Raw genomic sequence first — 26100 nt, 5'->3', positions numbered from 1 at the left:
TGGTCTTCTGCAACATTTACTATGTATATTACTGAAGGTACATGACAATAAATAACCATATAAATATATATCTGATAAAGGAAACTGGAGAGATTTGTATTCTAGTACAGAACCATGGTCTCTCACTTTAGTTTACAAGATAATTTCCTCTGAAAACATGAGCCTCAGGTACTTACCTCTGCACAGACAGGATGGATGCCAATTGTGCTATCCAGCTGTTCTTTTGTAAGTCCACATTTCATTGCAGCTGCGAATCCCTGAGTCATTTCTCCAGCATTTGGACCAAGCACATGGAAACCTAGCACTCTTTCCTAAACATAAAAAATACCATTTTTAGTTAAATTAGGTTTTTAAATGTCCTAATGCTTACATTCAGGAGCCATGTTAACAATTGCCTTAGACAAACGTGAATATCCATGTACTTTATTTCCTTCCTTTCTCCTATAATTCATTGTTAGAGTATGGATTCTTGCAGGTGGTAACACTTTTTACCGGACTAACATGAAAATGATACATCATTGTAATTAGTACATAGCTCGCTTCTCACTATTCAATACCATCAGAAGACTCCTGGAGTGTTAAATTCCTTTCTACCAGAGCCCTTTGGCAGATAGTTGCTTTTTTTTCCTTGTTCTCTATGTTGTCTCCAAACATCTCTGCATAACTTTCATGTTAGTCCTATATAAAGGATCATAACCTGCAAGGTATCGAGTTTTCTCCAGGACCAATAAAGCCCCTTGTTATTAATAAGAGTGCTGCATCATCTCCTGGTGACATCACATTTATTTTCCTAACAAATGACTGTACAAAGGCAAACATAAGAGTACTACTCTGAAAGAGAATCTGTGTCAGGAATTAGTTAATTCCAAAGAGCAAAGCCCTTATACAAAACAACTGAAAACTGAATTCTTGTAAGTTGAGATATACTTCAATGGTTTTTCAAGCTTTCATCAGAAATGTGCATTGCCTTGGACATTAATTTCTGAACTAACATTGTAGACATATGGGGGTCCTACGTACTAAGGGGTATTAGCATTAATGCCCATGTTAACACACACTAATGCAGGTGTCAGCTAACACCTGTGCACAAAATGCATTAACATATGCTAGTTATATGAGCGTTATCCTTACCTATTTTTCCCCAGCAGTAACACTAATTATTGGAGTGGTTGGAGCAGCGGGCTACAAGCCCATCTTTCACCCCATGCAGAACCTACGTGCTCATATGCAGGTCAGAGTAACGGGGGCGCCATTTTCATTTTGATGCTATAGCTTATAGGAAGAAACAAGCTCCCTCCTGCCAGTAAAGTTCTGAAGACAATGGGGAGGAGTTTGTTTTGGAAACTGTGGACCTAGGGTAGATGGAGTGGAGGTCAGGTGTGCCCAAAGGCCCTTATCTGCTTGGTGTTCTGCAAGCCTAGTGGTATGGTCTTTAAGAGGGGTGGGAGGTTTAGGGGTATTGGGAAGGTCGAGGAGGCCTGATTTTGAGTCTGGCAATCCATTCCCTTTGGGACAGTCAGCACAAAGGCACCTGAGGTGCCGAACGTGGTAGCTTTAGCACGGCTGTGCTGTCTTTAATGCGGCCATGGTAATGCTGCTGAATTCGGCGTCTCACTAGTTTCAAACATAGGTTACTATACTGATAGTACATAAGCCCCTCACTTCAAGAAAGCAATACTACAATTGTCAGACTAAAGATTTTTCACTTAGCCTATCTTAAGCAAGAAAGACTTGTAAGCAAATTGTACTTGACTTTTTTTATTGGATTATTTTGGTTGAATAGTTTCGGTAACATGTTTCAATGGGTGCATAAAATTTGACAAATGATTGCATGCTCCCTTGTGAAATAATCCCAGACACTACAGAGTGATTTTATGTTAGACAGTCACACATTCGCCAGAAAGCCCCTACAGATTTCTAATGTCTCTGTCCATGGGTCTATGGGTAAGATGGCGGTGTACACTGTTATTGAGACATGCTAATACACAGGTTAGAAATACTTCTAATACATTATTATTTGCTACAATGTCCTATTGATTAAATCACATTCCCCAAAATGGACGTGATATTTTGGAGGTCAACAGTACACTAAAACTACTGACCTCTGCTAGAAACACAGTCTTTGCTCCTATTCTCAACCACCAATTTGTAAGTTTCTCAAAAACATTAAGACTGAAAAGAGAGGTGGATTTCCCAGACTGTCCTGCTTATGAATCCTAGTAGTGGGGTTGTCTAACATGCAACCATATGAATACTGGAATGGAAAAAGAGAGGTTTGGGAGCACAGTGGAGGCAGCCGAATGGAAGCCTGATGTACCAGAGTGCACTGGAGAAAATGTTTTCCCATGCAGATGACTCTCTCCCAGAGCCTTCCCCCTCCACCCACCAACTTTCACTGCTTTGTGCTCGCTAAGATCAATTAACCTAAAGCTGAGAGAAAAATAAAGGAAGTTGAGAAGACAAGGGGTCTCTGTGGGGGAAACTGTGACTTCTTTGCAGATCTAGGCTTAGAATATATCTGAATAACAAGCTTCCCTTACAGCTTTCTTTCAGTGCATAAAAGAAAATGCACAAATAGCTCTTTCTGTGCATTGCACAAGCTCACACTACAGTACAAATTCTATTTTGCCGAACAGGGTAGAGAGACTTGTGATACAGTATTTCTCTTACATGATGATGAGGACTCTCCGTGAAATTAAAAGGTAGAAGATTTAAAGTAAATCGTATAAAGTATTTTTTCACTCAGTGCACAATCAAGCCGCAGAATTTGTTGCCAGAGGATATGGTCGAGGCATCTAGCACAGCTGGATTCAAAAGGGGTTGAATAAGTTCCTTGAGGAAAAGTCCATCAACTATTATTAGCCAGGTGGACTTAGAGAAAGCTGACACTTATTCCCGGGCTCTACTCTTTGGGATCTTTTGGGTACTTGTGATCTGGGTTGACCACTGTCACTGAGAGGATGCTGGACTCCATGGACTTTCGGTCTGACTCCACATGGCACAGCCTCCTCTTATGTTATGTCCTTATATTGGGATAGTCAGTTCCACCACTGTGAGAGCAGATGCAAGCAGTATTTTGGCACACGGTAACAGTCATGTTTCAAAGAAGACACTACAGGGTCCCATCTTCAAAAACTGCACCTCCTGACTGAAACTCTGGATGCCAGAAAATAAATCAGCTACCCAGTGATTTTATTGTTCACTAAAACTGACATTTCTGACAAAAATATCATGGAGGGAATTTTCATAAACTGCCCTCCATTGATGCAAAGACCATAGGTACTTTTACCCATGGGCTTTGCACTAATTTTCAAAGGTAAAGTAGGTGTGTACTTTCCTATTGAAAACTGCACTAGGGAAAAAGTACCCATAGATATTTTTGCCTGCTTTTTCTGCAGATACTTTTTCCCTTGTAAACAATGTGTATAAATCTGAAAATATAATCTACACCTGCTATTTTCTTCCCTGTCCTAAACACGCCCTGGAATACCCACTTCTTGCCCCATTTAAGATACACACAGGCCGATACAGTACAGTGCCTGCTCCTGGACGCGCGTTTTCCCTTACCCCTTATTCAGTAAGGGGCGGATTTTCAGAGCCCTGCTCGCGTAAATCCGCCCAAAACCGGGCGGATTTACGCGAGCAGGGCCCTGCGCGCCGGGAAGCCTATTTTACATAGGCCTACCGGCGCGCGCAGAGCCCCGGGACTCGCGAAAGTCCCGGGGTTTTCGGAGGGGGCGTGTCGGGGGGGCATGTCGGGGGGCGGGCCCGAACCGCGCGGCGTTTTCGGGGCGTGTCTGGAGCGTTCCGGGGGCGTGGCTACGGCCCGGGGCGGCCCGGGGGCGTGGCCGCGCCCTCCGGACCCGCCCCCAGGTCGCGTCCCGGCGCGCAGGAGGTCCGCTGACGCGCGGGGATTTACGCCTCCCAGAGGGAGGCGTAAATCCCCCGACAAAGGTAAGGGGGGGGTTTAGACAGGGCCGGGCGGGTGGGTTAGGTAGGGGAAGGGAGGGGAAGGTGAGGGGAGGGCAAAGGAAAGTTCCCTCCGAGGCCGCTCCGATTTCGGAGCGGCCTTGGAGGGAACGGGGGTAGGCTGCGCGGCTCGGCGCGCGCCGGCTATACGAAATCGATAGCCTTGCGCGCGCCGATCCAGGATTTTAGCGGATACGCGCGGCTCCGCGCGTATCTACTAAAATCCAGCGTACTTTTGTTTGCGCCTGGAACGCAAACAAAAGTAGGCTATTCGCGCTCGTTTTAAAATCCGCCCCTAAGGGGAGGAAATCGCGCGTCCAACCCGCAGCACCTAATGGTGCCCTCAACATGCTTTTCTGTGCACCCTCCAACTTAATATCATAGCGATATTAAGTTGGAGATCCCGAAGAGTATAAAAAAAAAAATTTGAATTCGGCCCGCGGCTGTCGAGCCGAAAACCGGACGCTCAATTTTGCCAGCGTCCAGTTTCCGAGCCCATGGCTGTCAGCGGGCTTGAGAACTGACGCCGGCAAAATTGAGCGTCGGCTGTCAAACCCGCTGACAGCCGCCGCTCCTGTCCAAAAAGAGGTGCTACGGACACGCTAGTGTCCCTAGCGCTTCTTTTTACTGCCAGGCCTAATTTAAATAAATTAACTTACTGTATCGCACGCACAGGACAGTGTCCTGTTCACGCGCCGGGAGAGCGGGCGCTTGCCCGCTCTCCCGCATTTTTTACTGTATCGGCCTGACAGTTTGTTGTTCCCCGCATGAATTTTTACCTGGGTATGTGATGGATAATATTCAGACAGCTAATTTACCCATGTAAATGGCTTCTAAAAATTGCCCTTAAAGCTAGAATGTTCAAAAGCAGATTAATGTACATTAAGTCCACATTGAAAATTCCCATATTGTGTCAGTACAAATGTGGACTTATGCACAGGAAATTACACATGCTCCAGGTATAACTTTCTGTGTGTACATTTATATGCATACTTAAAAAAAATTGAACACATGTGCACTGTTCCAACTCCGCCCCCTGGAATGCATAGCACGAGGGTGGGGAAAAGTATGTGTGTAATTGCATTCACTCCTAAGCACTTCTCTACAATAAATACACTTCTCACAGACTCTTGCTTCTCAAATATATTTGTCTTGACTACTCTGTAAGTTCCCTGAAATGTGTATCTGTACAGCATTGCGTATATCTAGTAGAGATTTAGAAATGATAAACAGTAGTAGTACTTTATCCTGCACAATCCCTTGTTGATTTTCATAAGCCAATTTACATTCATAAACCAGGATTTATGCACATAAATCTTTCTGAAAATTATCCCCAAAGGTATGAGTATCTTCAAAATTATACATTGGAAAAAGGTTTCAATGTATTTAGATTACAGATGCTCCTGAACAGATAAAATGTGCTCAACAGGTCTGTGACAGGCATGAAAAACGTTGTTAACATTAGGAAACACTCTCACAGTTTTATCCATATCAGCAAACCCGAAACATGCCCTCTGAAATAACATCTTTGCATCTGTTGGGGGTGGGGAAGGCCAATGTTAGGGGGCAGGGGAACAGTTTGGGGAATGAGATCTAGCTAAGAAGTTGCTTGCCAGGAAAAAAGAAAGACATTTGGATACGGCATTAGAAGAAAAAGACATTACAATGTTAGACCAGTGACATGGGCCAGTAATTATCTATAACGACATGGGCATATTGCCATGGTCAGATATGGCTACAGTAACCTACCTATACTGGAAACATAGTTCCACTAAGAGTCTTATCTCTTAGCTTGAATGGACCCAAAATCAGGGTGAGATGGGAGAAATGTTTTATTTTCAAAGTCTGTGCTTCTAAGGCTAGCTGCAACTTTCATTACACCTCTCTTGTTTTAAAATATAGTAGACATGGGGACAATAAGCATATAATTTAAATCAAGAAATAAACAGAAAGCTCAGAAGACCTATTTAAACAACTCCTTTAGAAGCCCAAACAGCTGCATGCTTCAGTCAGTTACGCTTTGTACAGAATGCTAAAAGCGTCTGTCTAAGTGACATGTGTACTCCTATCACACATTTAGCATTGCCTGAGCAATTCAGAGTCAGACAGAGAATGTTAGATCAGCATCCATTCTTGCTGTAAATACTTTGCTCTTTAAAAGGCTTTCTAAAACAAGGAGATCGAGGTTGAAAAGGATTTGACTGGGCAACTTTTAAGTTATCAGGACAAACCCCGAGATTTCAATTTCCTGACCTATTGTCCAACTACATTTTACCCATTTAGCCGCATAAAAGAGAGAGGTTGGGGGTGGGGCGTTTTAGAGGCATGGCCTTAATTTAGCCAGGAAGCACCAATATTTAGAGAGGTAAGTCTGATCAGGTAAATCCAGGTAACTTTAGGAGATATGTTCAGCAGTAGACGTATCTGGGTAAGTCCTACTGGATATCCCAGTTAACGTTAGGCGGGCATTTTACCTGCTACTTGCCAGTGCCCAAAACACTGAAATGTGACTTCTGTATACATACAGACATATATATATATATATATATCTATATAAATAAAAATGTTAAATAGTTTGGACAAAATCGCTAATCTCAGAAACCACTGAACCGATTGCTTTCAAATTTGGACACAACCTTCATTTCGCATACAGGAAGGTTATTCTGTACTTACATTACAGATATGTCACACCTGTGACAGCTAAAATAGGTTTAAATTTTTTTTCCAGAAAACAGCGACATCTGCTGGACGTAAGCGCCATCTGTTACACCTTACACTAACACACGCTACACTAATCATTTTGCCAGTCCAGGTCCACGTTTCACTTCCATTTGAACACATTCGCACACTTTTTTCGCCGGAAGATAACTATTTCCTTTACAGATAAAATACACCCACCACCCTCCTCACACCCCCCACACACATGCCAAATTGATTTACTTCCCACAGCCTCCCAACACACACAAAACCACCCTCCTCACCCCCCCCCCCCACACATGCCAAATATATTTACTTCCCAGGCCCTCACAACACACACAAAACCTGACAGAAGTCCGGGAGGCTCCAGCGGGGGGCCAGGACCGATCCGGGACACATCTCCTCCACTACAGCCGTTGGCTGCCAGCAATCAACATGGCACCGACGGCCCTTTCCCTTACTATGCCACTCGGGGACACCAATGGCGGCAGTAGCCCATGTGACATAGTAAGAGCGAGGGCCCCTCGGCGCCATTTTCAGGACTGGCAGCCGGTGGACCTTTGCCCTTACTATGTCAGAGGACCTACCGCTGCCATTGCTCCACCCCACTGACATAGTAAGGGCAAAGGGCCATCGGAACCCGTTTCAGTGCTCGCAGCCGACGGACCAACGCCAATACATCGCTCCCGGACCGCTCCTGAACGCCCGCTCCACCGACAGACATTTTTATCAGGTCTTGGGGGGGGTGTCTGGAGGGTGGGGGGTGGTAATGAATTTATTACGAACATCTTGGGGAGGGGTCACAAGGGGGGGCAGGTTTCATTCATTCAGCAACTCTGGGGGGGGGGGCAGGGGGGGGCTACTGTTTTTCACATGGCTGGGGGAGGGGGGCAGGAGAGTGTGGGGTGGTTAGTTTAAGAGAACTTTTCTCCTAGGGTTGTTTTTTGGGGGAAGGGGGAGGTTCACACACAAATACATACACTAAACTTGCACGATCTCAGGAACGCACCAAAATAGCCCTCCCCAGACCACAAAACAAATTTGGAAGTGCAAATTTGGTTAGGCACTCCCCTATTTGGCTACATAATGCGCACAGATGCCCAGGGACAGACCACATGTAGCACCAACAATTTTAATTTCCCAGGTCTTGGGAGGGGGCAGGAGGGTGGGGGGCTATTATTTGATTTAAAGGGTTGGGATGGGGGGCGGTTGGGGTGGGGGGTTCCCACAGAAATAGAAAGACAAAGGTTTTCTGATCTGAAGGGTAGGCAGTAGGCGGGGGGAGGTGACAGTGAGGGGAGGGAGAATGAGGGGGGAGGTGAGTGTCAGGGGAGGGAGAATGAGGGGAGAGGTGAGTGTGAGGGGAGAGAGTTGGAGTGGGGACAGGGGAGAGAAGGGGGGGTGAGTGACCAAGGGGGAGGAGGATGAGTGACTGAGGTAAATGAGCAAGGGGGAGGGAGGGTAAAGAACCTGACTCTGCCATTGCAACGCGTGGCCGGGTACCGCTAGTATATATATAGATATATATATATGGAGAGAGAGAAAACCAGACTCTCTCTATATTACAAACTGGGATGGATATCAACAATTCTCTAAAACGAAAAACTGCTAATCTTAGAAAATTCAACTAAATGAAAGTATACAAAAAATGACTGGTTTCTTTCAACAAGGCTTTCACCTATTCAAAGCGGTGTAATGTACATTCTAGCTTTATTCTTCCTATTTATTAAAGCAACATGCTAATAAAGTATTTGATTAGATAATTTATTCGGTGATTACAATAACTAAAATCACTAAGATCCCACTTTTTCTTTTCATTTTATCAGAAGGGATTGTTCAAAGTAGGACGTCATTTCTGCCATTCTTACTCTCAGTAAACTGCAATGCTGCTGTGCTGTCATCAGACCCTCATACAGACATCACACTGGTAAATGTAAATATGCACACAACTCAAACAACTGAAGAACAGGTTAAGGAAGGGGTGGTTTTAAAAGCAGGAGCTGTGGGCATTACAGAATAGCTAAAATATAAATAAGGAGATGTGCAAATATTTCATGATGCCTTGTTTCCTTCGTTGGCACAGAAATTTGCACATGATTATGATAATGTTTGTTATGTGAATTCCTGTGTAATACGTACATTAGAGACAGTTTTTCCCTACAGGAAAGCTGGTGACTGCAGGCACCAGCTTTCAAAGTACTTAACCTCAGTCAATGACAGGACAGTTTTGAAAATGTTCAGTGACATCACAATCTGCTCTGATACCACTGAGATTTCAACTAAACGGAACTGGCCTAGTTCCCTTCAGGAAATAAAAAGCAAAAGAGATTCTAAGTGGTGGGGTGTCAATAGTGCATAAAAAGTATGAGCCAGGTTTCATAGGATGCTCTCTAATATGTGACGGAAATCTGAATGAAATTGGATGAGTGATTCTACAATAGGGGAGAAAGGGATACAGACACGGTGGAGTCAATTTTCAGTGCTAGGTCCTGGACATAGCCAGACAAATGCCAGGATTTAAAAATTCCACTAGTTTGACCACCCATGATATAGCCAGATATATTTTTATCTGGGTAAAAACTTATCTGGATAAGTTGGGGTGATTTGGGGATGTTCTCGGTGAGTTATCCAGAGTTATATGGCTAAGTTACCCAGATAACATTGATTTCAGAATTATCCAGTTAGCTGGCTAACTCAGGGATGGAGGTGGAGTTCTGGGGCAGAGCCCGCCATTCGGCTAAGTTAGCCAGATAAATGCAGATTTTTAGCATTAGATGGCTAACAGAGCCAGATAACGTTAGGTAAAGTGAGTTGGAAAAACGTATCCAGTTAACTGACTAAGGGGGTCATTTATCAAAGTGCTATATGGTATTTTCGCATGCCAAAATGCCTTTAATGTGTGTGAAAGCACCATAATGCATGGTGTGATGCAAATGAGTTTTATGCTCCTGGAGAGCTTGGCCTAGCTATCTCTCTCTCTCCCCCCGGTGGGGGGGGGGAGAGAGAACCTAGCTCTAATGCCCTCACACTAGATAGGTATTTATATCTCTATGGGAGGCCCACCTAGTAACTCGAGGTGAGGTTTAGGTATTAGTGTAGGGGTTAGGGGCCACTTTGATATTCAAAGTGAGACGTACGAACAGAACAGTGCTCTCTTGTGAAGATGTTCTCTTGTGCAATGTTCTCTCAACCTAGCTTGATGTTACCCAGGTAGAGAGTCCATCAAGCTAGGTTGAGAGAACATTGCACAAAACGTTATCGCAATTTGCACTAAGATAGCGCTTCGCATAGGTATTAGCCCAAATTGCGATAAACTGCCTATTACCATAAAACACACCCCTTTTCCTATTGCATGCTATATTTAGTGCATTATGATAAATCCAGGCCATAGCCAGGTATATTCAGCGAAGCAGGAACGCCTCTTAAAATTGCAGCAAAGTTAACTGGATAACTTTAGCCAGCTAACTTTCCTAGCTGACCAGAGTTTGAATTGAACCTCAAAGAGTCTACAGTGGTTATTAATTAAAATTTCAAATGCTTTCTCCTCATTTAAGGGTTTCTTTCAAGGATCATAAATCTTCATTAGCTACAGATTTCTGTAATGGGAAACCTTTCTAATTAATAACATTTCAAGTATAAAACCTTTTCATATTTCCTATAATCAAGAAGGATTACAAGTGTAACTATTTTACAGGATCTAGTATGTTTCTAGCATGTTTTCATGATTTAATGTTTCTTATAACCATAGGCTGGTTTGATGGACATAACAAATATTTGTAGTCCACAGGCATAGGATAGTAGTTTACTCTGCAGGCAAGGTTAAGTACAAACTGGTCTCTTTAAAAAAAAAAAAAAAAAGTTCCATGAAAAATCTGGAGAGCTACAGTAGCTCTAAACCAACATGATTCTACTTAATAGAATAGAATATTTCATCTTGATAATTACAATCTCCTTAGTTCCACTTGCCTTTGATTCAACAAATACCCAGCTGGCCCTTGTGTGTAGCTACAGAAAAAAATCACTTACATTGTCTTTTATATTGCAGATAATCTTTGCATAGCACTTGTTATTGTCTCTTGCTGGAACAGTCCACTCCAGGGGCCAAAAGTAACTATGGTAAACCTGATAATAAAAGGCAAATATTAACACACGTTTTAAAGGAGACTCATGCATTTATACAACATGAAGATAGAACGTGATGTAATGCATATGAACTGAGCTCCATAAATTGTCTAAATAACTGATACCTTTTGAAATTAACACAAAGGGAAAAACTGATAATACAGTAAGAAGACAACTTTCAAATTGTGTATACAAGTGCAAAGTCTGTGGGTACTTTGTACCCGCAGACTTTACATCAATGCATTTAGGCTGCAAAAACTCAAGAGAGAGGTACAGAGTAATGAAGGTGAAATTCTTCTAGGTAGGGATCTGGAGGTGAATGTTTCTGATAATTTTAAGATGGCCAAACAAGTGGATAAAATGATGGCAAAAGCCAGAAAGATGCTTGACTGCGTAGGAAGAGGAATGGGCAACAGAAAAAGGGAGGTCATATTGTGTCTGTATAGATCCCTGGTAAGTCCTCATTTGGAATATTGTGTTTAGTTCTGGAGATCGCACCTTCAAAACGATATAAACTGGTTGGAGTCAGTACAGAGGGTGGCTACTAAAAAAGGTCAGTGGTCTTCGTTCTAAAGCATATGGGGATAGACTTGACTATCTAAACATGTACACCCTGGAGGAAAGGCAAGATAAGGGAGATATGATAGACACTTTTAAATATCTCAAGGGTTTCCATGCACAGAAGGTGGTCCTCTTTCAACAAAAAGGAGGCTCTAGAACGAGAGGTCATGGGATGAGAGTGAAAGGAGCAATCTAACAAAATCTTTCTTTACAGAAAGGGTAGTGAATGCATACAATGGCATCCTAGTGGAGGCAGTAAAGACAAAAATAGTATCTGCATGCAAAAATCATGGGATAAATAGAGGAGATCTCTGAGGGAGGATGGGAATTGAAAAGCTAAATTAGTTGGCTGGATGGCTAGACTAGATAGGCCATATGATCTTTTTTCTGCCGTCATATTTATATGATTCTAATTTTCAAAGGGAAACCATTCTCTGTGAAAATTGTGTTGGAAAAAGTGCATGTACAGACTCTCACCTGCTAAGTATGTGGGTACTTTTTCCAATGAAATTACGTGCATGTACACATAACCTCTTCCTGACTCCACCCCCAGGAACTCCTTCTCCTCTCGGTGTATAAAAGTCTATGTACTGGCACTATGCGCACACAGTTACACGAAGAGAGAGCGGGCAATTTTCAAAGATCCCATTCTGCATGCAAAACACTGCCTTTGAAAATTGCCCTCTAAAGCTATGATTTGATGAATACTCTAAATTCAAAAGCTCTAACAAGTGACAAGAAGGAAATCATAGTTTTAAGCAGCGCTCTCAATTTCAGCTGGACTCCCCTGCTGTATTGTCTTACACAAGTTTCAGCATTAGCTAAAGCAGTAAGGGGCCGATGCAGTAAAGTGCACAGAGCTGGGTAAAAGCTGCTTCATGTGCTAAAATGGCAAATCTTGCATGCTACATGGAATAATGTGCACTATTTGCCCTTGTAGCGTGAAAAGTTTAACAATCTGTTTTGCACATTGTTTTACAACTGTGAAATTTCATGCAAATTCAGTGTTGAGTGACTGCGATGCAAAATTTTGCAAAGCAGCTCATGAACTATTAACTCATGGTAAAGCTATGCCGAAAAACCCTTTGCAAACCTGTTTTTGCAAAAAAACTGCACCTCAATGAGGTGTAACTAAAGCTTTTGCAATAAAAAGTTATTTTGCTACCAGGCTGATTTGCACAATAAATGGAAATAGTGCACAGTACATCGGCCTCTGCATTGGCAAGCTGGTACAAGCAGGGAAAGGAGAAGAAAAAGAAAAAAGATGGAGCCTCGTTTCAAGCCTGTCCATCCAGTAAGTGCTCCTAGATTCAGAAGAGATGACAAAGAACAATGACTGCCACTGGCCAAAGGAAAGCAGGAGCACTCCGACAGTCTGCATCCAGCAATCTCTGTCACAGAAGTGCCTGATTCAGGAGTGGAGGAAGAGAAGCAGGGAAAATGCTGAAGGGCCAGGAGTCATGGCCAGCTGGTGACAGGTCAAGAGGCAGAAAAAAAAACATTTGATGGCAAAGTGAAAAACAACATTAGAAAGCATCATCAGCACAAAAAGTACTTACCTCTATATTTTCCTCCCCATACTTCATCAAGGCTTTCTCCTCTGATAAACCACAGGCGCCATATTCCAGTGGTGTGAACACAGTTGTTGGAACAGTCTCATAATCACACTGTTTAAGAGATAACATTTTTAAAACCCCCTATAATCCCCATTGCATGTATTATTGAAAATATGATAATATTCAATGCTGCGCTAATAACTGCACATGTTTTCTTTTAAGAAAGGAAGTAGATGAAGGTGTAGGGCTGAAAAACAGTGCACGGGAGTCAGAATTCTGCAGGTAACCAATCAGATAAATTCTGTGTTGTGACACCCAGCATCATCCCCCTTTATAAAACATCCACAAGTATGTAGTAGTGATTTCACAGGATAAAAAAAAAAGAACATGCACAGCCTCCATCAACTGGATGAGGGGCTAAACCCAATCGTTTTAGACTGCTGCAGCAGAAAAGCAAAGGAAGAAATGATTTCTGCTACAAATATTCTTTCCAAATGATTTTTCCACTAATCCCGAGTAGGAGAAAAAGGATTTCTACCCATTTCCTTGAGAGTGTCAGGTATGCAGGGGAGTGCTTTTATCACACAAAAGGCACGTGACAGGATTGTTCAGAAAAATCACAGGAGCCTTTACAGGTGATGCTGTACTAATGTTAATAACGGCAGAAACTCCAAAGTATTCGTTATTCCAAATATTCCATTTAAAGACAAGTGAGAATCTTACTCTTTAAATGGAGCAATTCATTAAGGGGTGCGTCATCCGGGGGCATTCCGGGGGCATGGTTGTGGGTGTGGTTCCGGTACGGGGGCGTTCCGGGGGTGTGGCCGCGGAACCTCCGGACCAGCCCCCGGACCGGAACCTGGCGCGCCGGCAGCCGGCCGCGCACGCGAGTTACGCCTGCCTTGAGCAGGCGTAACTTTGGGAATAAAGGTAGGGGGTGTAGATAGGGCTGGGGGCGGGGTGGGTTAGGTAGGGGAAGGGAGGGGAAGGTGGGGAAGGCGGAAGGAAATTTCCCTCCGAGGCCGCTCTGATTTCGGAGCGGCCTCGGAGGGAACGGGCAGCTCGCGCAGGGCTCGGCGCGCGCAAGATGCACAAATGTGCACCCCCTTGTGCGCGCCGACCCCAGATTTTATAAGATACGTGCGCGGCTACGCACGTATCTTATAAAATCTGGCGTACTTTTGTTCGTGCCTGGTGCGCGAACAAAAGTACGCGCTCGTGCTTTTTTATAAAATGTACCCCTAAGGGTATGTATTTTTTTAAATTGAAATGAGAAATAAGACAAAACACTCATGTCTCATTTAAAAACAAAACAACCCCCCCTCCAACATGTTTTTCCTTTGACTTTATTTGATAAAGTTAATGAAAAAACACATGAAGATATAAAATACCACCACTTTCCCCTAGGCCCCCTCCCTAATGCCCTCCTCCACACGGAGGGGCTCCAGTGTCAAAAGGAGCAGGAGCAATCCTACGGAAATGGAACCGGTGCCACTCTTTTACGGCGGTGAAACAACATGGCACTACCTCAGTTGTACAATAAAATGGCACCAGCGTCATTTTCTGAAGTGGAGCCGGCGGGGCAGAAGCAACTGGGGCTCCCTCTTGACCTTTTCAACATGACAGACCCCCCTGCAGAAGGGGTAAGTGCAGTCCAAGAAGGGGCTGCGCTTTTCAGTTTTCTTTAATTTAAGCTTTATTTTGGTTGAGCAAATGAAACACACCAAAATTAAACATTAAACAAACTGAAAAACAATTTTTGCCCCATACGGCTCCTCTTTTAATGCAAAAGTAATGTTTTACCAGTTTATGTAATGCACTTTATTGGAGCCATGATCTTCAATAAAGCAGAATTTTCCTGGGTGCCCAATGGGGAGAACATTTTGTGCGGGAGAACTGAGTGCATTTTTCATGGATAACAGATCATCCACGGATTTCTGCCTCCTCTCTTACTTGCTTCCTGATAATACCTGCGAGGTGGCTCCATAGCGCTTTCGGAGGAGCCACACTAGAAGCCCATGCTGGAAGCATAGTTGTTAAGTGTTAGCAGAAGCCCCGGCCCAGTTCACGGTAGGCCACTACCACAATCTGGACAGAAAAATAAAGCGCCAAGAAAGGTAACAGGAAGGTGGGAGGGTATGAGTTAGTGTTGGCGGGGGGGGGGGGGGGGGAGGAGGGGGGGTTGGGGGGAGGCCCCTGGATATTATAAATATTTTGATCAATTGACAGGACCCGGAAAGTGGAAGAAGGGGGGAGAGGTAACGGGTGAGACAGACCGGAAGCAGCATGTCGTTTTTCCAAACAAAAGGAAGGGGGAGGGGTTTGTGATTATGTTTGTGTCGGGGGTGGGGGGTGGGGTGCTGCAGGCTCGGCTCAGCAGGGCACAGCATTGGACTTTAGAGCTGGTAGGCCAGCGTTATTTGTATTTTTTTTTTAAAGTCTGGATAAGACTTAAATTATCCAGCCAATTATAGCTGGATAACTTCATAACCGGTTATATTCAAAATCTTCCAGGTTAGGTTGAATGTTACCCAGCCACAGTTAGATGAATAACTTTAATCCGGGATATTCAGTGGGACGTTTATCCCGCTGGATATCCAGGACAAATCGTCTAGCTAACTTGAGCTGGATAACGTATCTGCTCAACGTTTTGATGAATATGCCTCCCAAGGTAAGAGAATGCACTCAGTAAACAGGACCCTTTTCCTCCTACTACTAGTTTAATGGTTATCTGGGTAGTTACTGTACCTTTATGGTTGATCCTGCATACAGCCTCCGTGCCAGTAATCTGCCGGCTTGGATTGCGACTGGGGTGAGTTCCAGTTTACCCTCTAACACATCTCCAATGGCATAAATGTAGGGCACATTTGTTTGCTCTTCATCGTTAACAGGGATTTTTCCTGTTCTGTAATGAATTATGTTACAAATGTTACACAGTGGAAAACCGAGCTGCTGTACTTACTACAAGAGCAAACAGGAAAATCTGAAAACCTATCCGGGGAGAGCGTCAGCCTCCAGCAAAGGGTACTAATTATACTTCTGAAGTTAGCCCCTACTATAATAAAGTGTAGCTGTCTCAGTAAAAGATTTAAGCTTCCTTGGCTGTGATTTGGCTTCTATTCAGGCAGTGGATTAAAAAAATACAGCAACCATAAAAGAAGAGAGTAGCAAGTTCAAGGGGACAATTCTCAGTTCAAGTGGCCAAAAAGTCAGCATTACCATCATAATATGTGAGGTAAAACCCATAAATGCTCACCACTGGGGAAAAAACGAGGGAGGATGTGAAAACCCCGCTTATGCAAGGATCTTATAATGCTTTTCAGCTTTGCCCCTATGGAAAATGACCTCACTCTCATTGAATCAAGGACATTTTCAATAGGAGAGTTGCTAGGGCCATGCTCCGCCTTCCCTCCCCCACAGGTTTGGACCCCGTCAGCCCTGGCTGAAAAGCGCTAAAATGACACAAATGACTACTGGGCAATCACTTCACTCAAGTTCCAAGACACTCTTGTTCTCAGGCCTGGATTACAGATTGCTTTGCTTTATTGAAAAGTTTTAGAAAAGCATGCCTAACCAAAAGTGTATTTATTGAACTAATATCTCACTTGCAAAATATTTCAACCAACATAATCAACTAAACTGGCCTCTTTTACATTCCTCCTAATGGAAAGGAGAGAATAAATAGTATAATCCGAACATGTACTGAACAGCAAAGGATACTGCCAGTCCTGAGAATGCAGCATGTTTCTACTGATCTCTAGAGACTTATACCACAACACTGAACAGGACCATGGATGGCAAACGCCTGTCCTTGACGGTTGCAGATAGGTCTGACAGGTTCTTGGCTCTTTGTGTAGATAAAATATACCCCATGAATATTCATTGTGGAAATTCTGAAAAACAGATCTGTTTGTGGTACTCAAGGGCTGGAGTTTTCCATCCTTTGTTTAGCGTATAATGCAATACACTATTTTTCTGGAAGATAAAACTGCCTGTCAATTCTGTCTGGCTTCTTATATTTTCAGTAAGGGAGCATTGCAGTCATATCTCAAAGCAGCACAGTAACAAAGCAGAGATAAATTGCCTTACTTTTCATTGATCTTTACTCCAACTGTGTCTAGACCAATCTTTCTTGTGCAAGGATCTCTTCCTATTGCCAGCAACACCTGCAAGACATCAGTGAATGTGTGAGTGATTTCCTGCAAGCCTGGGAGAGTATTCCTATTTGATTTTCTTAATGCCCCGTGCCAGTTCACATATACATTATATCAATTAAATTAACTGAGGAAAATAAGGTACTGGATATACAGCTCTTCCATTTCCTTGGAACCCAAATTACAGTTTTTACAAAGAGGGGAGTCTTTAATAATTCTTTCCCAGTAGACAGAAAAGATGTCATGGGACATGAAAATATGGCCACTCCATCAATCCCTTTTAAATAAATGAATACAGGAAACAAAGGCTGACTTGTGAGATTCTTCAGCACTCTAGAGTTCATGCAGATCTAAGTGAAGCCAATGAAAGGAAGACGGAACTATAAACTAGGAGAATTTATGAGATACAGAGTCAGACCCTCGCTCTATCTGACATTCTGCAAGTTACCTTTTCTTCTTGTGCCTTGGTTTCCTCAGTTATAATTGCAAAATCATAATAATAATGAGACAAATGACAAAATAAGCCAAGAACTCAAGTGAACAGAATAGCCCCAAATTGCAAGTACTTATTGAAAAAGGGCAGTTGTGAAACACAAAAGGGAAAGCACTTCACAGAGCCATCACTGGGAGAGAGCAAAACACCTTACCGCAAGGTCAAATGATCAATACGTTTTTCAACAGATAACACTTCTCCATCAGGAATAATAATATTACGTCTCCTCTCTATGAAGTCTGGGCACCATTATTGCATGGCCAGACGTCCGTCACAGGGGTGGCTGCATACAAGTCTTTTCAGTACTAAATTGTATAGGCCATTTTGTTCTTCTTTTGCTTTATGTTGTTATATAAATACAAACTACTGTTGCCTTGAAAGAGACAAATATGGTCACCACAGATGAGCAGGGAGAAGTTAAGGAAGATCTTACAATGCAACAGCATCCTCTGCCGACAATGCGCTGAAGAATCTTCCATGGGGCTTTCACAATAATGTCTGCTTTATGTGGGGCTTACAGAAGTCCACATGCAAAAATCAGTGGATGCAATGACAGAAAAAAACAATGAGAGAGGTGCAGAGGCCCACTCAGAAAACCAGAGTAAACTAAGTACATTATAAAGTATTTTTTAGGGATTGATGTTTTAAATTGATCCATTATTGAGTCCATCCATTGTAAGGACAATTTTCAAAGGAATTACCTCTGGTACATATGTCTTTAGCAATGTAGTTTGCCCCGGCTGAAAACTGCTCCCCCTGAGAGCAGCTAAAAGTGCAAGTGGCCTTGCAGGGTACACATAGTTTTAGCTGGACTAACAAGTGGCCTTCCTGGGCATGTGCAAGTCAAGGGAGGAAAACCTCACCTATAGATTTGATTTTCAAACCCCATGCATGTTTATTTATTATTTATTTCCACAATTTCTATTCCGCTGATCCACCACTTTCATACACAGTAAAGCATATCAAAACCTTATGCAACACAAAACATAAACATGCCAAAACAAATAAAAAGAAACATTTCTCTTTTACTCTCGATCAGGCCACCCGCAGAAATAGCAAACCCACGGTCTGGACTGATCCGGATACGTACAGAGAACAGGATATACACGTACTAAAGGGTGTGCATACCATGCAACTCCATATTACCTTCTATATTCTTTTACTATATAAGAAAAGAATAGAGATGTGAATCGTGTCCTCGATCGTCTTAACGATCGATTTCGGCTGGGAGGGGGAGGGAATCGTATCGTCGCCATTTGGGTGTTTAGAGTATCGTTAAAATCGTTAAAATCGTGAACCGGCACACTAAAACCCCCTAAAACCCACCCCCGACCCTTTAAATTAAATCCCCCACCCTCCCCAAATGCCTTAAATTACCTGGGGGTCCAGCGGCACACTAAAACCCCCTAAAACCCACCCCCGGCACACTAAAACCCACCCCGACCCTTTAAATTAAATCCCCCACCCCAAATGCCTTAAATTACCTGGGGGTCCGTAGCGGCGGTCCGTAGCTTAAATTACCCCCGGGTCCATAGCTAAATTGGGGGAAGGGGGGAGAGCAGGAAATCCGGCACACTAAATCGTGGTGTCTTCAGCCGGCGCCATTTTGCAAAATGGCGGCGGCCATAGACCAATATGATTCGACGCAGGAGGTCGTTCCGGACCCCCGCTGGACTTTTGGCAAGTCTTGTGGGGGTCAGGAGGCCCCCCCAAGCTGGCCAAAAGTTCCTGGGGGTCCAGCGGGGGCCCTGGAGCAATCTCCTGCCGCGAATCGTTTCCGTACGGAAAATGGCGCCGGCCATACGTGTATGGCCGGCGCCATTTTCCGTACGGAAGGAGATCGACTGCAGGAGGTCGTTCAGCGAGGGTTCGCTGAACGACCTCCTGCAGTCGATCTCCTGCCGGCGCCATTTTCCGTACGGAAGGAGATCGACTGCAGGAGGTCGTTCAGCGAGGGTTCGCTGAACGACCTCCTGCAGTCGATCTCCTGCCGGCGCCATTTTCCATACGGAAACGATTCGCGGCAGGAGATCGCTCCAGGGCCCCCGCTGGACCCCCAGGAACTTTTGGCCAGCTTGGGGGGGCCTCCTGACCCTCACAAGACTTGCCAAAAGTCCAGCGGGGGTCCGGAACGACCTCCTGCATCGAATCGTATTGGTCTATGGCTGCCGCCATTTTGCGGCGGCCATTTTGCAAAATGGCGCCGGCTGAAGACACCACGATTTAGTGTGCCGGATTTCCTGCTCTCCCCCTTCCCCCGATTTAGCTACGGACCCGGGGGTAATTTAAGCTACGGACCGCCGCTACGGACCCCCAGGTAATTTAAGGCATTTGGGGTGGGGGATTTAATTTAAAGGGTCGGGGTGGGTTTTAGGGGGTTTTAGTGTGCCGGGGGTGGGTTTTAGGGTGTTTTAGTGTGCTGCTGGACCCCCAGGTAATTTAAGGCATTTGGGGGGGGGGTTCGGGAGGGTGGGGGATTTAATTTAAAGGGTCAGGGGTGGGTTTTAGGGGGTTTTAGTGTGCCGGTTTTCCTGCCCTCCCCCTTCCCCCGATTTACGATTTTTTGATGATAAATTGGGGGAATTGGTATTGTATCGTGGCCCTAACGATTTTTGACGATTTAAAATATATCGGACGATATTTTAAATCGTCAAAAAACGATTCACATCCCTAGAAAAGAACGCCTTATGATAAACTGCCTCCTAAACATGAACAATAAGAAGCTTGACATAAAAGATGTGAGAGCTCAAAACAGTAATGCTGTCCTCTAGGTTTCATGCACAATATTTAATTGATACAGAAATCACCATAAGAAATTACTCACTGTATTGTATTCCTCAGCAATTTGACAGCCATCTGCAGATTGAGCTGTAACCTTTAGTCTTCCTGGAGTTCCCTGCTCAATCTGTTCAATCTGTAATATTTAAAAATCATATTTCATTTTAAATTAAACATACAACACTAAAAATATGATTTCTACCAAGATAAACTGCTCTGGAGTTATATTGAGTGACTTAAATTTTGATAAATTTCACGTTTATTTATTTATTTAGAAATATTTATAGACCACATAAATCCAACATTCAGAGCAGGGTACAATGGTTCATTCATAAAAAAATAACCATAAAGAAAGTTACAACATCAGAATTAAGTTTAAAAAAACAGGACAATCGACCTGACAATTTGCAATTATTAAAACTCTGCATTAATGTATATAAGAACCAGAACAAAAATCTCTAGTCTTACTGAGCTGATATATCAAATGCTTGTCTAAACGAGACTGTCTTTCACATTTTTAAAAATGTTTTAATGCATATCGTAAGCAGCAACTGGTCAGGGAGTGAATTCCTCAGTAGAGGAATTGAAAAAGCTTGAATATGACTATATTTATAACAGCACAACATACTGCGCCTCTCCAAGCCCTCACTGTTTTATTAATCCATATTATCCTTAATTATGTAGGATGGCATGACTTGTTAGTACAGCCAAGCAGCAGGATGAGACACTGGGGACTAGCACAGTGGCTCAGTGGCAGTGCTGTGCACTGCAATGCTGAAGATCGGGGTTCAATTTATTCTCTTCCTCTGAAGATGCGGTGGAGGCAGCACTCATGGGCCCTGTCGTTGTGCGACAGTGGCTAGGACAGTGGTGCACCTGGGACACCTGGTTGCAGGCTGCCAAAAGGAATCCTTGTGCATGGCTTCTTGCTCAGGATTACGTCTGCAAAGACCGAGCTAAGTGAGTTGAGAAGGTAATTATAGAAACAGAATAAAACCTTGGGCAGCCACACATGAACGTTTATAGCACTACAGGCAGGTAGAGGCTGGTTCTAATTGAGGCAGCTGCCCAAAGGTGGAGGAGGAAACTGCCAGGCCAAACAAACGGAGATGCTAGATGGTGTTTGTTTGAGAAATCCACAAGTTCCTGAATATGGAGAGTTGGGCCTTTCTGCACATTAGATTTTGATTACTGCCACAAATATCTCTGTATATGTGTGTGTGACTGTCGTACAGACATTATTTTCAGTCTGCCTATGTATAATCTTTGGTAAGTGGACTTTCTGCAGTCTCGCTACTTAACTGAGCCATAAAAACATTGATAGAAAACACAATTCAGCTGCTAAATACAAATCTATGGGTTGACCTAGTGACTCGGTGGCAAGTGCTACACGCTATCATGCATAAGGTCCCTGGTTTGATTCCCAGATCGGGCCTTCCACATCCCTGGTTGGCTGCGGCTGGGGATGCTGTAGAGGTAGCATCCACAGTCCCTGGGGGAGCAGAGAGGCTTGATTATCATTAAGGGCGATACTTGGGGGGGGTTGAATTTAGATCCCATGATACAGGGTTCTGGAAGGAGCCAAGGTGCATGGCTTCCAGCCAAAAGGACTTCTGCTACAAAGATCAGACTGGAAAGAGTGTGAAGGTTTATTACAATTATTCAAATAGGGTTAAACTCCCCAGGCAGTTGTGAATGGAGGCCCATAGTGCCAGAATATCAGCCCTGGTTCTGACTGAGCTGGATGAAAAAGACTGAACTCCTCTGGCCCCTACCCGCCCCCCCAATGCAAATTTATGGCTAAATTAAGTCATAAAGCTCCTAAGGGTAGGTCACAAAATATCAAAGCTTTCTTGAAAATGTCTCTTTACATTTCTTAATTACATATATTTTTAAAAAGATTCCATTTGATTCATATACATCAGGATTGTCCAACCTTTTTCAGGAAAGAGCCAATGTAATGGTTTTTACTCTGGCTGGGGGGCCACAAAACCTTGTAGGTTGCGCTCACGCTGAGATTCGCAAAGGAACGGTGAGAAAAATCGCTCTGTGTTTTCTGGTTCATAGGACAATGCCAAAAGTTGCTGAGTAGGCACTATTGAGCCTGTTAGGCAGGAAGATGTCATCAGCAAATTAAACAGAAGAAATCAGGAAGAGGCTTGCCCTGGGTGCAGCTCCCTGAAGGAAAGGCATAACAACGCCTACACAGCAATTTCTGGCAGTATTGTGTGAAGCAGAAAATAGAGTACCACCCTACTTCCTCTCCACAATTCTTTCTCCCCTCCTCCTTTCCTTCTCCACTAGCATCTCCCCTCTGCAGCTTCTTATCTTAGGTCTGCCCTGTTCACCTCTTCTTCCTTCCTCCAGACAGGGCCCCGGATTTTCCTACCAGGGTTACAAAGGGCTATGGCTCCTCATCTCTGCAGCAACACTGTCTACTTCTCCCCACCCCCTTGTTTTTGTTCTCTTCTCTCCTCATTCTCCCTTTGCTCTTTCCCCCAGAGTCTCTCTAACCCCTTTGTTCTCTCTCATCTGCACTTCCTGTCTTGGCTACAAGAAAGAAGACAGGCAGGAAACCCTTCTCTCTGTCTTTTTCACTAAGCACCAGTAAAGCTACTGAGTAGGGATGTGAATCGTTTTAGGACGATTAAAATTATCGTCCGATAATTTTAATATCGTCTTAAACCGTTATGGAACACAATACAATACAGATTCTAACGATTTATCGTTATAAATCGTTAGAATCGTGAGCCGGCACACTAAAACCCCCTAAAACCCACCCCCGACCCTTTAAATTAAATCCCCCACCCTCCCGAACCCCCCCCCCAATAACTTAAATAACCTGCGGGTCCAGCGGCGGTCCGGAACGGCAGCGGTCCGGAACGGGCTCCTGCTCCTGCATCTTGTCGTCTTCGGCCGGCGCCATTTTCCAAAATGGCGCCGAAAAATGGCGGCGGCCATAGACGAAAAAGATTGGACGGCAGGAGGTCCTTCCGGACCCCCGCTGGACTTTTGGCAAGTCTCGTGGGGGTCAGGAGGCCCCCCACAAGCTGGCCAAAAGTTCCTGGAGGTCCAGCGGGGGACAGGGAGCGATTTCCCGCCGCGAATCGTTTTCGTACGGAAAATGGCGCCGGCCATACGCGTATGGCCGGCGCCATTTTCCGTACGGAAAATGGCGCCGGCAGGAGATCGACTGCAGGAGGTCGTTCAGCGAGGGTTCCGGCGCCTCGCTGAACGACCTCCTGCAGTCGATCTCCTGCCGGCGCCATTTTCCGTACGGAAAATGGCGCCGGCAGGAGATCGACTGCAGGAGGTCGTTCAGCGAGGGTTCCGGCGCCTCGCTGAACGACCTCCTGCAGTCGATCTCCTGCCGGCGCCATTTTCCGTACGGAAAATGGCGCCGGCCATACGCGTATGGCCGCCGCCATTTTCCGTACGAAAACGATTCGCGGCGGGAAATCGCTCCCTGACCCCCGCTGGACCTCCAGGAACTTTTGGCCAGCTTGTGGGGGGCCTCCTGACCCCCACGAGACTTGCCAAAAGTCCAGCGGGGGTCCGGAAGGACCTCCTGCCGTCCAATCTTTTTCGTCTATGGCCGCCGCCATTTTTCGGCGCCATTTTGGAAAATGGCGCCGGCCGAAGACGACAAGATGCAGGAGCAGGAGCCCGTTCCGGACCGCTGCCGTTCCGGACCGCCGCTGGACCCGCAGGTTATTTAAGTTATTTGGGGGTGGGGGATTTAATTTAAAGGGTCGGGGGTGGGTTTTAGGGGGTTTTAATGTGCCGGTTTTTCGATTTTTCGATTTTTCGATTTTTTAACGATTTTCACGATTTTTCACGATATTTTACCCCCCCAAACGGCAACAATACGATTCCCTCCCCCTCCCAGCCGAAATCGATCGTTAAGACGATCGAGGACACGATTCACATCCCTACTACTGAGTAGGGATAGGAATAGCAGCGCAAAAGAGAAAAAGCAATTCTCGCACCTCCTTGCAGCTGCTGCCGCCCACCACTGAGGGTGGTCCAAGGGTCATGAGCTGGACATCCCCAGTATACATCATAAATGTTATTTATTTACATAGTCTTCCTGTGTCCTGCTGTCAAAGATTATATGCTGTAAGTAAAATAGGGTCCCTTTTATTTGAAATGGATGCAGATCACTGTAGAAAGGCTTCTTCTGATCATGTGCTAGTGGCAAACATTCATCAATGAAATGCCCCTTTGGTGGAGCTTTGATCCCGCTTAGGGTGACCACATAGCGCCATGTCAAACGTGATAAACTGAGCTAGTCCTGGGTTTGCTTCATTACATGCCTGACAATGTAGTTCTAATTCCCCTATGTAAACCAGAACATGTACATGCAATGGGATAAAATCTGGCCTGCCTCAACCTGTCACTTTTCACCCAGAGCTACTGTGGAAAGACTGCTGTTTGCACAAATCTAGAGACTGGCAGAGGCAGTGCTCGCCTACAGTCTGGTGGCTTGAACTTGGGGCTTTCATCTGCAAACTCAGTCCTTGTTTTAATCTGTAGAAGAATTTTAAATTTCCTAATCTTAGATTTTGTTTTTATCACATATATCTCCTTTTAATTTCAATTTGTCAATTATCCCTAGTAAGCAAACTATTTACTGGCAATCAAAATCCAATCTCATCTGGCCAAAGGCTTGAGGTGAAGTTTCAGGCCTTTAACTCATATGGACAGGACAGGGCATTTAGTTACAGTCATTAGTTAAAACTGATGAAATGAACTAAAACTCAAACATCTTTGGTCCCAATCCAGCCTTTCTGACCCAGTGCAGATCCCATCACTCAGACAGGGTTCATGCAAGAAAAGCAGAGCTGAGCAGTCTGAGTGGATGATTAGGCTTTTCCCATAAATCCTCTCTCACACAGGATGTATGAACTGAGTCATTTATGCTTTGGATCTTAATCTGAAGAATCAAACTTCTTCGATTCGGCTTGATAAAAATGTTCCACCCTTCCTTTCTCTTTTCGCAGATTACCTTTATGGTTCTCCACAGGACTAGAAGAACAAAGAATCAAAATAGATTTCTATTTCTGCAGCATTTCCTTCAATCATAAATTGCTGTTTTGGATCAGCAATCTTTCAGAGAGCCCTGAGATTTAAAAAAATAAACTTCTGCCAGAAGAAGAAGAAGATGGCAACCGTCAGTGGTGACAGTTCCTATGATATTTTTATCCATTTGGAAACAGATGCACAAAACATTTTTGTTTGCACCACGTTGCTGATTTTGTTTGCAAATGGGACCTTCCTCCATGCAGGAGAGAAATAAATGATTTCCTGTGCCAATGCATATCCCTGTTGTAATGGGCATTTATTCTACCTGAGGTACTTGTCTCTGAATGCACAGCAGGATCCTGCTGAACAAGATTTGCATAGCTTCAAAGACTGTACTGAAAATGAAAGCAGGGATGCAGGCTGGCTAAAATAGAACCATTGATGTAATCTGAGCCCTCCTTTGCATTCAGAATATTCTTCAGCTAACACAGGGCAAAAGGAGGATGTGAGGTTATTTGTAACAAAATGTACCCATCTACAAAGAGGTAGCTCTGGGAGTGTTACCAGGGGGTGCTTTCACTTTATCTGGCCAGTGCTAATCTTTAGCGCTTCCTTGGCAAAGTTAGCCAGATAAGTCTGGTCAGAAAATGACTTGCCTTAAAGTTATCCAGATAAATTTTATCTGAGCATATTCAGCACAATACTTATTCAAGTATGTTCTGCTGAATATCTGGTTAAAGTTATC

At 44.2% G+C, this 26100-nt stretch overlaps 1 protein-coding gene across 1 annotated transcript in view; it reads right to left on the bottom strand.

Annotated features, from left to right (window-relative positions):
- The window catches only part of TXNRD1 (thioredoxin reductase 1), a 75829-nt gene that overhangs the window by 8974 nt on the left and 40755 nt on the right, over positions 1–26100 (bottom strand). Inside the window, exons 9-14 of the mRNA XM_029601517.1 lie at positions 20377–20466; positions 16995–17071; positions 15654–15810; positions 12909–13016; positions 10693–10788; positions 177–311 (exon numbers count right to left, since the gene is read on the bottom strand). Coding sequence (XP_029457377.1) covers positions 177–311; positions 10693–10788; positions 12909–13016; positions 15654–15810; positions 16995–17071; positions 20377–20466 — 663 coding nt within the window. The remainder of the gene's footprint in view (positions 1–176; positions 312–10692; positions 10789–12908; positions 13017–15653; positions 15811–16994; positions 17072–20376; positions 20467–26100) is intronic.

Source organism: Rhinatrema bivittatum, chromosome 4, assembly GCF_901001135.1.
Source record: "Rhinatrema bivittatum chromosome 4, aRhiBiv1.1, whole genome shotgun sequence".
Lineage (NCBI taxonomy): Eukaryota > Metazoa > Chordata > Amphibia > Gymnophiona > Rhinatrematidae > Rhinatrema > Rhinatrema bivittatum.
Note: the sequence above shows the minus strand (reverse complement) of the source record. Positions and strands in the feature narration are given on the sequence as shown.